Genomic DNA, 14,547 nt, shown 5'->3' on the forward strand with positions numbered 1-14,547 from the left:
TAAAATAAAAGAACAATATAAATGTCATACCTAAGAACACCACCAGCATCTACCAAGTTCTTCTTTAGCATGTTAAAGGCTTTTTCCTGCTCCATTCGGATTATTTTCCTGTCGATTTTGGGGTCTGTAGGAACTCTATATTCAGGAAATTTCTGTACCTTTTTAATGTAAATCCTTTTTATAAGAAAAAGAAGAATTTTTTTCATTATACTATAATCTTATGACTAACTTATCAACCACAAGTTTACTTTAGCATTAGTTTAGCAAAGTTTAGAGAAAATTCGATTAATCTAGAAAGCATTCAGATAATTATGTGAAAGATATGCCATATTTTCAGTGTATAATACTCAGCAAGTTAATAATCATTACTTTAGTAAAAATGTCTAAATATTTTGAATATTAACTTTTTTTTTCTGGATCTGTTTCTTCTCCATTCTCCCTGAAGCTGTAAACACCTCACACCTGGATTACTTTACTACCCACCTTCTGGAGCCTCTAGGCCTCCAGCCTTCCATTTCTTAAATCCACTAGATATATCAATGCCACAATAATTCTTTGCATTTGTACTTCTCTGTTGAAGAATCTATCTGTTCTTTAATCAAGCACAAATTTCTTAGAAGCATTCAAGGCGTTCTATATGATTCTAATTTATTTACCCATCTTTTCATCACTTCAAATATAAAATTGCTTTTCCTGTGAAGTTTATCATCTCAATGTTCCTTCCTCCTCTGATACCAAATACACAATCATGCTATATCTTTCTTTATATCATTCTCCTACCCTACCATATCTTCCTTCTAATTCTCTACCTATCAAATTCAATCTAAACTTCAGTATCCAGGTTAAGTTCCATTTTCTTTCCTGTTAATGAGTTTGCTAGGATATATTCCTTCTCTGAAGACAGTTAGCTAATCCACACATTTAACATTATATACAATACTATTATGTTCTCTTATAGTTTGTTGCTTCCTGATCTACCCCAACAATATTTTAAGTTTCCCATGATTAAGTAAAATCATATACCTCTTTTAGTCTCCCCTCCTTCCCATGGCACCCAATGTTGCTGCTGAGCACAGAGCAGATACTCAAAAAAGTACTTATAGAATGATAGAGAATAAAATTATCTCTTCACATATAGAGATTTTCTCCCAAGTTATATCTAAAGTTCTACATTGCTCATATTTAAATGCAATGTTTTGTTTAATGGTCTACACTGCTTATATTTAAAAGCAAAGTTTTGTTTAATGGTCAGGTTTAAATATTGTCTAAAGTTATCATTATCAGATTAAACATGAAAAGTCTTCTTAACTGGCTTTAAAAACTTCTTGAGAATGCTGGGGTTTGTGATATGAGATGTAATGCTAAAATAAAATGTTTCAAAGCTCAACTGAATCCAACATTCACGAGTTATTTAAAATTTTTATCTTATGATTTAAAACACTTTCAATGTGTGAAAAAAGAATATTAGTAAAGAATATTACAAAAATCTTTTATTGGTGCACATTTTTCATTCTCAGCCACAGCAATGACTACTCAGTAGTCCTATTCTACCTAAAACTTACTCTGTTGGTCTCCTACATTGCTGGTATGAATATAATTGGTAAAATCACTCAACAAAGCAACTCTGCAACACCTGTCGACATTTAAAAAGAATACAACACTTGCCCTAGCAATTTCATTTCAAGGAATTTATTCCATCAATATACTTACACAAGTGTACAAATAGGTACAATGTTATTAGCTGAAGCTTTGTATAAAATAATAAAGAATATTTTCCAGAGCCTACATGTCCATTGTTGGAGGACTAATTAAGTAAATGATAATTCATCTATAAATGGAATATTATATAGCTATTAAAAAGGAACCATGAAAATAACATAATTTATATGTCAATTTTATCTCACTTTTTAAAATCAGTTGATCAATCAATAAAAAGAAGTAATCGGTTCATTTAAATATAGACATGGAGAGCTTCCCTGGTGGCGCAGTGGTTGCGAGTCCGCCTGCCGATGCAGGGGACACAGGTTCGTGCCCTGGTCCGGGAAGATCCCACATGCCGCGGAGCGGCTGGGCCCGTGAGCCATGGCCGCTGAGCCTGCGCGTCGGAGCCTGTGCTCCACAACGGGAGGGGCCACAACAGTGAGAGGCCCGCGTACCCCAAAAAAAAAAAAAAAAAATATAGACATGGAGCCAACTTTGAGATATACTGAGAATGAAAAAAAATAGAGTAAAACAAGGTCCTACTGTATAGCACAGGGAACTATATCAATATCCTGTGATAAACCATAATGGAAAAGAATATGAAGAAGAATATTTATACGTGTAACTGAATCACTTTGCTGTACAGCAGAAATTAACACAACATTGTAAATCAACTATACTTCAAAAAAATTTTTTTTAATGTAGAGTAGTATATATCTCTACATTCACACTAGTATGAAGCATAATAGCTGTGCAGCAAATAACTACAATAGGCATTCAGAATGGAAATGTATCAATGTGAATTCATAGCCGGAAAGAAGGTATGCTACTACCCAAACTTAAGGAAAGAAAATATTAGTAATCTTTACTGAGATCTTCAACATTTATGACGGTAGAGTATATACCTATATGCATATACACAGAATATCTTTGCAATGTTACTCAAGAAACTGGTAAGAGTTGTTGCCTTAAAGTGGGACATAGGAAGCAGGGGTAAGAGGAAACAGATTTCACTGTACGCTTTTGGCACTGCTTAAACTTAATAAAAATGTGCATATTAGCTATTCAGAAATAAGTACTTAATAAAAAAGAAATAAAAGAAAATAAAGCTTACCGGGCTGGACAAGTAGCTTTGTAGAGCTGACAAGACCTGCTTTCCTGCTCACTGATTTTTTTTAACTGGAAACCTTTTCTTCTTGGCCCATACTGACACTCCATTACCACAGCTCTACTCCCTGTGGGCCAAAACCAACTATTGATATTTAATTCAAGTATCCATCTGTTCTGGACACTAGATTAAAAATAACTTGGTGGTGGCAATGACAAAATCTATACTTCCCATTATACAACCTTAAGAAAACATCAGTAAGACTTACTAAGATGTACAAACACATAAATTTAAAACTTTATTGTAATAGTTACCAAATGTACCCCATTATGGTAAGGAAATTAGCAAATACCACATTTACTGACTGTCAACCGGTATTTACATATGTATGGTTTTTAATAATAAAATTTACTTTATAAGTGGAAATTAGCAAATGCTACATTTGTTAGTAAATATTAATATCATATAAAATTTTATTTCCTTTTATAATTACTTATTTCCTTATTTCTATTTGAGCTGTTAGAATAATGTGATTACCAGCCTCTAAGATGGCTCCCAATGATTTCTGCCTCTTAGTACTCATGTCCTTGGTAATCCCCTCCCCTTGAGCATGAGCTAGACTTACTAACTTACTTCTACTGAACATGGCAGAAGTGACAGGATGTTATTTTTGATATTAGGTTATAAAAAGACTGTGACTTCCATCTTGGATATTTTCTTGCTCTTGCTTGGATTGCTCTCTCCTGGTGAAATCAGGTATCATGTGGTGAGACAGCTCTGTGAAGAGGCCCACCTGGCAAGGAATAAGGCCTGCCAACAGCCACATGAGTGAGCATGGAAGCAGATCCTCCCCCAGTCAAGTCCTGAGACGACCGCAGATCCAGCCAACATCTTAATTGCAGTCTTGTGAGAGAACCTGGGGCAGAACCACCTTGTTAAGCTGCTCTTGGATTCCTGACCCATAGAAACTGTGAGATAATAAATGTTTGTTGTTTTCAACCACCATATTTGGGGTAATTTGTTACAGTACCATAGATAACACAAATAAGCAGATGTGAAAACTATACAATTTAGGATTTTAAGTTGGATATCCTAATCTATGTAGGGTACAGCAAACTTTTCAAATATAAAACCCAAAACCCCAGGGACTTCCCTGATGGCCCAGTGATAGAATCTGCCTTCCAATGCAGAGGACACAGGTTTGATCACTGGTTGGGGAACTAAGATCCCACATGTTGCAGGGCAAGCAACGACAGAGCCCACGTGCTCTAGAGCCCACACGTCACAACCAGAGCACCCACAAGCCGCAACCACTGAGCCTACATGCTCTAGAGCCTGCACGGCATAACTAGAGAGAAGCCCACGTGCCACAACGAAGATCCCGCATGCCGCAAGAAAGATCCCGCGTGCCACAACTAAGACCCAATGCAGCCAAATAAATAAATATATATTTTAAAAAACCCCGAAAAACACCAATCATGAATAAAAATGTTGATAAGGCTGATAACTAACTTCTTCTAAATGATGGTAAAAGGAAAATCACAGTTTGAGAAACAGTATTTTATAATACATAAAACAAAGAATTAGTATGCAGAATATAAAGAACCATAAATAATTTAAAAATAAAAACTAACTACCAAACAGAAAAATGCGCAAAGACTATGAATAGGCGATTCAGAAAGGAAACAAAAGGATATTAAATAAACAATAAAAAGACGCTCAACTTCACTAGTAAACAGGGAAATGCAAATTGAAACAATACTAAGGACTTCACTGGTGGCACACTGGTTAAGAGTCCACCTGCCAATGCAGCAGACACGGGTTCAAGTCCTGGTCCGAGAAGATCCCACAAGCCGCGGAGCAACTAAGCCCGTGCGCCACAACTACTGAGCCTGCACTCTAGAGCCCACAAACCACAACTACTGAGCCCGCGTTGCCACAACTACTGAAGCCCGCATGCCTAGAGCCCGTGCTCCGCAACAAGAGAAGCCACCACAATGAGAAGCCCACACACCACAACGAAGAGTAGCCCCCACTCGCCGCAACTACAGAAAGCCCATGTGCAGCAACGAAGACTCAACACAGCCAAAAATTAATTAATTCATTTAAAAAAATAAAACAATAGTAAGATACTCTCTCACACTCTTCAAATTGGTAAACATAAAAAAATTTGACAATACTCTAAAACAACTGAAGCCACTGATCAATCTTACAGTTAAAAATGCTACATAGGTAGTGATAAGAAGTACACAGCACACCTATGAAGTATTCTTGCAAAATACTTTAATCAAGATTAAATCTTCATTTAATCAAACTCATACATCTAACAGATTACAGGAAATACAGGAGATAAAAGAACATGTTAAAAAACACCAGAGATAGAATCGGCAAAATCCTGAATATGGCAAAGTGTACAGGACAAACTACCTGGGGGAAAAGAGGAGAGAAATTTTTAGATGAGAAGAAACTTAACCAAATTTGATCCATAAACTTGGTAACTTAACCAAATTTGATCCATAAACTTGGTTTGCATGTGAATTTATACAAACCTCTGCAAAAAGAATTATGGTAAGTGGAGAAATGTGAACAATGGACAAGTTATGATATTAGGAAATTACTGTTCAGACTTCTTTGGTGGTCCAGTGGTTAAGACTCCACGCTTCCACTGCAGGGGGCGTTGGGGAACTAAGATCCCACATGCCATGCAGCGTGGCCAAAAAATTAAAAATTAAAACATTAAAAAAAAAACTTACTGTTAAATTTTTAAAGTGGTATAATGGGATATCCTTATATTTCAGATATATACTTTAATACCTTAAATACCTTATATACTTTAGTAATTATTGATGAAACAATATCTGGAATTTCCTGTAAAATCATCTTCAGTAATTATAGATGAAATGATATCTGGAATTTCCTGAAGAAGTGGGTAGGGGTATAAATGACACAAGATTGACCACATGCTGATACTTGTTGAAGCTGGATGATGCATACACGGAGTTATGAGATTTCATACATTATTACCTCTACTTTGATATGCATATGAAAATTCCCGTAGCATAAAGATTTTTTAAAATCTGACAATGTCAAATCATAGAATGAATGTGGGAAAGGGAAATTTTCATACATTGCTCAAAGGACTAAAAATTGAAACAGGTTGTCAATCCCTCACATATGATTCTCATATTTAAAAAGCATGGAAAACAAAATTTTTTGGAATACATTTGGCTGCAAAACCTGACCTGAACTTTATGAGGCTATTTATAGTCTTTATTCCTTTTAGTGTGGCTATGCATAATGAATTACTAAGTTTGATTATGTGATATTGTCTATAGAATACTTGCTAGGAGTATTCTGTAATATTACCATATTATAGTCCAAAAATACAGAATTCTGAAATACATTTGGGAAAAAAAAGTTTAGAGATTTTGGACCTGAACACCACCTTAGAGAGCAACTTGAGATAATCTTGTAAAGTAATTCCACTTTAATGCACACACTCTAGTAAACTACTTACAACTTTCCAAAAGAAAACATGTATCATGGAGGTTAGACCATAGAATTCTTTGTAATATTGAAAAATTGAAAACAACCTAAATGATCATTAATAGAAAAATAACTGCAGTTTGGTCATACGCTGGAATAAGCAAATTTAAGTAATAGATTATTATATAATGTTAAATTATATAATAATTAAATTGGGTTAACTAGAATTTATAGTTATCAATATGGATAGATTTCAAAAATAAGAATGAGTGAAAAGTTTACCTAAGAATATCTATAGTTGATTACTTACATATACTTTAAAATGTTCAAAACAATAAAATATATTATTATAAACACAAACATGTATGATAAAGTATAAAAATACACACCAAATTCATGTAGTAGCTGCCTGAGGGGAGTTAAGAAGGGATTTAAACTGGGGAGGAGAATAAAACCTGGGCAGAAGGGTTACATTTATCTCAGCTTCCTCTAAGTAGTTCTCTTTACCCTCAGAGGTCCAGGATGAGGCTGCAACTCTTCTAGTTGAATCAATGCCCCCATATTTCTCAAATAAATCACTTATTCTTAGGTTCTTTGGGGTCTGACTAGTCCTAGGGTGACTCTCTGGAAATTGTCTGAAACTCTACTGCTTTAGTAAACACTAGCCCAGTGTTTGAGAATGCTGTATGTAACATACCTGATACTTGAGAACCCTAATATTAGAATTCTATATAATAACTCCAGATTGTATACCAGTTCTATACAGTAACTCCTGAGTTATACACTATATAAAATGGACACCAATTTTTTTCCCAAAAGACAAATCAAGAGAGGAGAGACTATCAGGATTGGATGGAAAAAAAAAACAAAACAACCAGCTATACATATTTAAAATAATAAAACTGCTCTATGGTTTGATTTTTATTAAATAGGTCTACCCGGAATTTAAATATTTTTTACTTTCTATTTTTCAGTATGAAGTATTATTTATTTACCCTAATATACTAAAATACAATTTTCCAACATAAAATAATTGGTTATATTTACTATAAGTTTTCTTTTTATTTTAATATGCATTTTCATCAATTAACAGTCAGTTGTCATCTACCAAAATGAAAATGTTATCACCTTAGGAAAACCACATTTTCACAACAGATCATGGCTTGCTGCTGAACTTTTTAAAATAAATCTTTAAAAAAGTACCTGCATTGACAAATGGGATTCCATCATATGGGACATACTGGGATTTCCACATCAAGCGTGTAGCTGGCTTGGCTGGGCTTGGAGATTGGCGGGTCCCCCAAACACTCTGTGTTTGCTGCTTGTGAAATGTTAGGACACTTTCTAATTCAGTCTCACTTACACAGTAGCCACGGTATGAATCTCCAATTTTCTGCATGTAGAAATTCACACACTTATCACTTATTCAGATATACATTTCTTACTTCCATTTTATGGTTCCATTCTTGTTCTTTATTCTTTAGCTCCCAATTTTAACTTCCACCTTGCTAATATATTTTTAAGTATTTTTGTAAGCTGTCTTAAATTCTTCCTGAAATAAGGCAAGGTATAAACAAATCATGTAAATAAATTGATATTATCTATCCACAACCTTGTGAGTATCCCTCAACTAGAAGAAAAGCTTTTTCTATACCCAGAGAAATTTTTTAACTGTGCTCTCTTAAACTGAAATGCATTTAGACCTAGAATTGATTCCATGTATGTTTCTCCCTTATAGGGAATAAGAGCAGAGATGTGGAATAGAGATCTTTTTCCTCCTAATTAGACTAAACATTTCACCTGGCAAGAATACATTTAACAAAAGGAAGGTATCAACATACTGTTGTAGGTATACTTTGAGCCATAATAAAAAGAGATATTCTGATTCCAAACAATACATTATCTGCAATTTCCCCCCAAAATAACAAAACTGCCTATGCTTATGAATTTTCTTCTAGCCTAGATATTTCCTCATCAAAATATCCCTACAAATAAAAGTAGGAACATTAAGTCTAGCTATAGCATTTTTATACAAATAAAATGAATACAGCATATAATGTTGTTAATGAAAGGAAAAATTCGGAATTAGTACAATGCAGTCAGACCCGTATCAGGAGATAAAAGTTTAATGCAGTATTGAAATTTGTCCAACTAATAGATTTTGGTCAAATCTAAAAAATGCCTATAAGAAAAACACCTTTAAATGGAAATTCAAAAAGTAAAAAGGACTACTAAGCAATACTTTTAAGCAAAATGCAGAAAATATTTCTTCAGCCATTAACCAAAAATGTTTTTCACTATTGATATAGCTTGGAGAAAAAGAATCCTTCAATCTTTGAGATAATTCAAGCTGCTGGACAGTTTTAACTAATTTCTTACAAGATATATGATGTTAGATTAGCTACACAATGTACCATGGTGTAAAATGAAGTAATTTGGCCACATAATTGCTAATGCTTTAATGTCCATAGCATTTCATGAAGTTTTTAATAATGATGTTAAAAACCCTCATCAAACGACAAGAATAGTACCTTTAGGAAACCAGTGAAAAACTACGACTAACAAAAAGTGTGAAGGGAAAAAAAATCTTACTGTCTATACAAACATACGTACATAACACTTAGAAAAGCAACAACAGTGATAATGTCCTAACAAATGTAATACATCATTAGACTTCATGATTAGAAATTTTCTCAAAATATTAAAACCCAAGTAATGTTTTTCCTTGCCATATTTTAAGATTTGTTTAAAACAACGAAGCATTTTAATAATTAAATATGCATTACCATATATGGTTTATATGTAGAAGTGCATGGTCCTTTTCCTCAAAAAGTGTATAGTCTAAAAGGTATATAATAGTGAACAACCTAAGCTAGCAAATAATTAAGATGGTAATGGTAATAATTATCAAAGAATTTTAAGAGATAAATAAGGACTTCCCCAGTGGCACAGTGGATAAGACTCCACACTCCCAATGCAGGGGGCCCCAGGTTCGATCCCTGGTTAGGGAACTAGATCTCACATGCATGCTGCAACTAGGAGTTCGCATGTCACAACTAAGGAGCCCGTGAGGTGCAACTAAGGAGCCTGCCTGCCACAACTAAGAGCTGGCACAACCAAATAAATAAATAAATAAAATTTTAAGAGATAAATAGGTAAAAGATAAAGTAATCATTAGACTATTACAGAAAAGACATATAGGACTTGCATTGGGATTTGAAGAATAGTAGTTAGAAAGGTAAGTAGAAGAAAAAATAACATATTAGGAAATGGAAATAAACACAAGTGAAGGAGGAGATAAAGGAAGATTCTGAAGTGTGTGTACCAAGTAGGAATACTTGGCTAACACGAATGAAAGATGAATTGGAGAAAAGCAGGAAATAAAAAAGGATAAGATAAGGTGATACCTGATTATAGAAGACCTTGAAAGCTAGTAACAAGTGGCTAAATGATGTGGAAAAATAACACTGAGCTTATTGGGCAGTGAGAAAAGACAATGAAAGTAATATTTAAAAATAAGTAGTTTTAGAAAACCACACAGTAAGGACTAGAAATGGAAAAGTCAAAGAGATTAATGGGAAGGCTGTTACCATAATTGAGTTCAAGATAACAAAGGTCTGTGGGAAAAGCTCCCTTTAAACCACTTTAAAGAAAAAAACAAAAAGAATCAGGTGACTATCTGAATATGGGAAAGGAAGAAATTAGTCTAAAACTTTGTACCTAAGGAGATGGTATTTGTTATTACATAGACAAGGAATTTAGGAAGTAGAGCTAGTTGTGGTATGGCAGATAATTTCTCTTTAGATATGGTGAATTTGAGGTGAAATCTAAAGCTTCAAGTAAGTAGCTAGAGATCTGGGACAAAAGCAAGGGCAGAATTAAAGAACTGGTGATAGAGATGTGGGAATCATTTTTATAAAACTGAGAATTGAAAGTCAACAAAGCTGTTAAGCTCTACAAGGGATAAAATGTAGAGAAATAAGACAAGGTCAAATGATGACTCTTGAAGAATTGCTGCTGAGAATATGAAAAGAAATAAATGCCAAGCAAAGAAAGAGAAGGAATGATTAAAGGATAAAAAGTAGAGAGACATGATAGTGAAGTTTTATGGAAGACAAGGGAAAAGAGCTGTAAGAGAAGAAATGAAATGACAGTGAAGTGTGAAGGGATTTATAAGATCTCTGCTTTAACAGAGCTTACAAGCTCTAAGGAATAAAAGAGTTAGCACAAACATGAACAAAATATTACAGATACAGCTTCTATTAGTTGTACTCAAAAGTGGACATTTTGGGATGAATTGTAGTTATAATCAACTAAGTGAATCTACATAAGGATTATTTTTTAACTCACCTCACAGCTCCTAAGACGACAGGCCCATATAGGTGTGTTAGAAGAAAGTGGCTGGAGTGGAGCCAAAAAGGGTTCTTCAAGTATTCTGGGATGGGGGGGCATATATAAATATATATTACAAGTTACACACACACACACACACACACACACACACACACACACACAGAGCATTCAGTTGCTTTATCCTCTTAGCCAGTCAAAGACAATACTGAGGTCATCAATTAGAAATTGTAATAATAATGACAGATTGGTCTGATGGATGTAATTATGCTTTTTTAAATCATTACTATTTTATCAATTGCTAAAGCAAAAATCTAACTTTGTTCTCCCAAATACCTGTAGTTTCAACAAATTCAAGTGTTTTATATATCTTTCTCAGAGCTTATTTGTATTCTTCTCACATAATTATTTTTCATTTAACAAAAAATGAGTGAATAAACCATCTTCAGGTGACTTATTAACAGTAACAAGATATTACGTCAAGTTCTAAAGTTAAATGTCACAAATATTATGTTACCTTTAAAATATTTTCATAGAACAATTAATATAAGTAATACAAAACCCATGTCTATATTTCCCTAAATTATTATAAACAGTGTTATTTTTAGGCAAAAATAAAAGCTGAAATAGACATTAACAAAAAACATTTTAAACACTTTACCACAGAGAAATTAAATGCATAAAAATGTGATGAACCATTAAAAATTATAGGACCTAGAATGGATATTTCATTTTTTAAAAAACTCTATTAGTGTCAGATGTTTACAGATTGCTTCAAAAGATAACAGGCAAATGTCACTGAGGAAAAGTAGCACGTTGGCCTTTTATAGATTCTAAAGTAGCTCCCTTATTGCCAAGATGTTATTAAAATGATTAAGGATGTATTTGATGATGGTTTATTCTATTTTCTGAATTTCTGATCTTTTCTATAGTCAGCCAGCTTTAAATGTGATAATGTAAAAAGAGATTTCCATGGTGATGTTCAAAGATGAGCTCCTCTTTCTCATTGACTCACCTGGTCACTGTCTTTTTGGGCAATGTGAGGGATGCATGTGGATGAAGAATGTAACTACTGTTATTGTCTGCTAGAGAATCCACTCTTACAGTTGGTAAGTTTCCGTCACTGGGTTTCTCTTCAGAGACATCTTAACAATAAGAACAAGAACAAAGCAACATCAATATCTTGAATAAGACCACAAGAATGTAATGAACTGGAACTAATACATTTGAAATAGGAAAGATATACTCTGAAGCTAAAGATAATAAAACTTATACTTTATTGAGAATTTCTCTGATAAACTTGTTTACTTTTAAACTGTAATACTGACTACTAAAGTTTTGTAACTAAGTTTTGGAACTTATGTTGAACAGCTAGGATATAAAAGTGGTAGAAGTAATTGTTATATTAATAGTATCACAATATAATAGGAAAATGTTAAGACTAATTCTTTTAGTTTCTATACCATGTTTGTAATGTTTTCTGCAAACTATGTTTTCTTTTCCTTAAGTTGTAACAACTGTTATCAAAGACAAAGAATCATAACACTAAAGTAAGAATTATTTGCCCTAAACCATTATCTATGAAAAAATGACAACAGTGTAGCTATGATGTAAGAAAAGAGATTCAAAGACATGGAAAAGGAAGGGAAGAAAAAGGAAACAAACGAATAGGGATAATATCAAATAGGCAGAAAAAGAATAAAATAAAAAGAAATAGGGGGACTTCCCTGGTGGTGCACGGGTTCGAGCCCTGGTCCAGGAAGATCCCACATGCCACGGAACAACTAAGCCCATGTGCCACAACTACTGAGCCTGCACGCTAGAGCCCATGAGCCACAACTACTGAGCCCCCATGCCACAACTACTGAAGCCCGCACGCCTAGAGCCCATGCTCTGCAACAAAAGAAGCCACCGAAATGAGAAGCCCGCACAGCACAACGAAGAGTAGCCCCCGCTCGCTGCAACTAGAGAAAGCCCGCGCACAGCAACTAAGACCCAATGCGTACGAAAATAAAAAATAAATAAATACGGACTTCCCTGGTGGTGCAGAGGTTAAGAATCCGCCTGCCAATGCAGGGGACATGGGTTCGAACCCTGGTCCAGGAAGATCCCACATGCCGCAGAGCAACTAAGCCTGTGCTCTAGAGCCCATGAGCCACAACTACTAAGCCCACAAGCCTAGAGCCCATGTTCCACAACAAGAGAAGCCACCACAATGAGAAGCCCGTGCACCACAATGAAGAGCAGCCCCCCGCTCGCCACAACTAGAGAAAGCCCACGCACAGCAACGAAGACCCAATGCAGCCAAAAAATAAATTAATTAAAATAAATAAATTTATTTTTAAAAAATGAGCATGATTCTTTCTGAATCTGAAGGAACAAAGAGGAAAAAAGCAAAGAGGATGAGAATAATAGTTAAAAAAAAAAAGTGTCACATGTCTAACAACATTGATAAAAATATAAAATAAAAATTTCTCCAGTAGCTATTAGCACCATATTCTTGTTATTATTGCTGTCATTATTACTGTTATTAAAATTAAGAAGAATTTATTTTATGCTCACTGGTCATTTGGGAGGAAGCAAGAGTCAACCAGCTTCACAGAATTCCAAAATGAAATAGACAGCTAACCTAGACAGGAGTTGAAAAATGAACTTGAAATTTATTTGGGCTAAGAAACTTTTTCTAATCATTCAGTTCACAATCTTACCCAAAGAGATCAATTTTAGCACTGACTTTCATGAGGTGATTTTTCTGAATATACGTTTGTTCTTTACAACGTTCTTAAATCCCCTATATCCCATGATTACTCACCCTGAGGACTATTCACATCCACAAGCTGCCCCTGAGGTACAATCACTTGTGTCGTTCCTGTCTGGGTAGATGGAATTACACGCAGCACCTGTCCATTTTCTGATGGGCTGGCAACAATCATCTTGGAGGCATTTTAAAAAAATCAAATGCATAAGTCTACAATGATTCAAAAGAATCATTACTTAAAAAATTAGTAGACATGCCTACCTCTACAGCAGATACTATCATTTTCTTCACTTTATAGATGAAAACACTGAGGTACCTAAAAATATTTTCCAAATGTCTCACAATTGATAAGTGGTAAAGCTAGGATTCAAAACAGGCAGTTTGATCCTATGTCCTATGATCTTAACCACCTATGATCTTAATCATTACATGGACGTGAGGTCTAATTACTTAGTAACCTGAACAAGTAAGTCTCTGACTACACTAAATATATTTACTTTTTTCTACTTACTGTATTATCCACACGTTTGACTTATTTGTGTCATAATCACTGGTCTCATATTTTAAGTCATTTTCATTTAAAAACAGTAACTTAGATGTCTAATAAAGCAGAATTTATTTTTATATCTCTGCATTTTTATATATCCTGTCTCGTTCTATAAGAAATACTACAGAGTGACCCAAAAGTCTGAAAACATAGGGGAATTGTATATTTATTATTTCCTTTGGTGTTTTTGTTTGTTTTGTTCAGTTTAACAAATGAACTCCTTGCCTCAAATTTAGAGGAATGTCAACTAAGAAAGCATCTAAAGTTGAAGAAAAACATTTTGAGCCTATCATTTAAAAATATAACTAATATATTATTTAAAATTAAGTTTATCCTATATTTCCAGACTTTCTGGATACCTTATAAACTTTATTACCTAAAAACTACTCTTCTACTAACAGTTTTACTGTTTTACCTGAAATCCCCTGTCCTCAGTTTTCCCTAGGGCAAATAACTGTCCTTAATCATTCCAACCCACTTTCTCAAACTTCCCTTTTGCTATGTAAAACATGAAAACTTTACTGATGGCCTGATAGAGACGGCATCACTTTTAGAGAGGGTCATTTGAAAAACTTTAAATTTGGAAAAAAAAAAACC

The 14,547-nt window shown here is 34.2% G+C and overlaps 1 protein-coding gene across 3 annotated transcripts in view; it reads right to left on the bottom strand.

The window, feature by feature from the left end:
* The window catches only part of CARF (calcium responsive transcription factor), a 56,637-nt gene that overhangs the window by 20,767 nt on the left and 21,323 nt on the right, over nt 1–14,547 (bottom strand). For all 3 annotated transcript variants that reach the window (XM_007469173.1, XM_007469174.1, XM_007469175.1), the window contains 6 exons: nt 13,458–13,578; nt 11,661–11,790; nt 10,646–10,730; nt 7,499–7,688; nt 2,816–2,936; nt 31–174 (listed from right to left, as the gene is read on the bottom strand). In XM_007469173.1, coding sequence (XP_007469235.1) covers nt 31–174; nt 2,816–2,936; nt 7,499–7,688; nt 10,646–10,730; nt 11,661–11,790; nt 13,458–13,578 — 791 coding nt within the window. The remainder of the gene's footprint in view (nt 1–30; nt 175–2,815; nt 2,937–7,498; nt 7,689–10,645; nt 10,731–11,660; nt 11,791–13,457; nt 13,579–14,547) is intronic.

The sequence above is a fragment of the Lipotes vexillifer genome, unplaced genomic scaffold (assembly GCF_000442215.2).
Source record: "Lipotes vexillifer unplaced genomic scaffold, Lipotes_vexillifer_v1.1 scaffold259, whole genome shotgun sequence".
In the NCBI taxonomy this organism is placed as follows: Eukaryota; Metazoa; Chordata; class Mammalia; order Artiodactyla; family Lipotidae; genus Lipotes; species Lipotes vexillifer.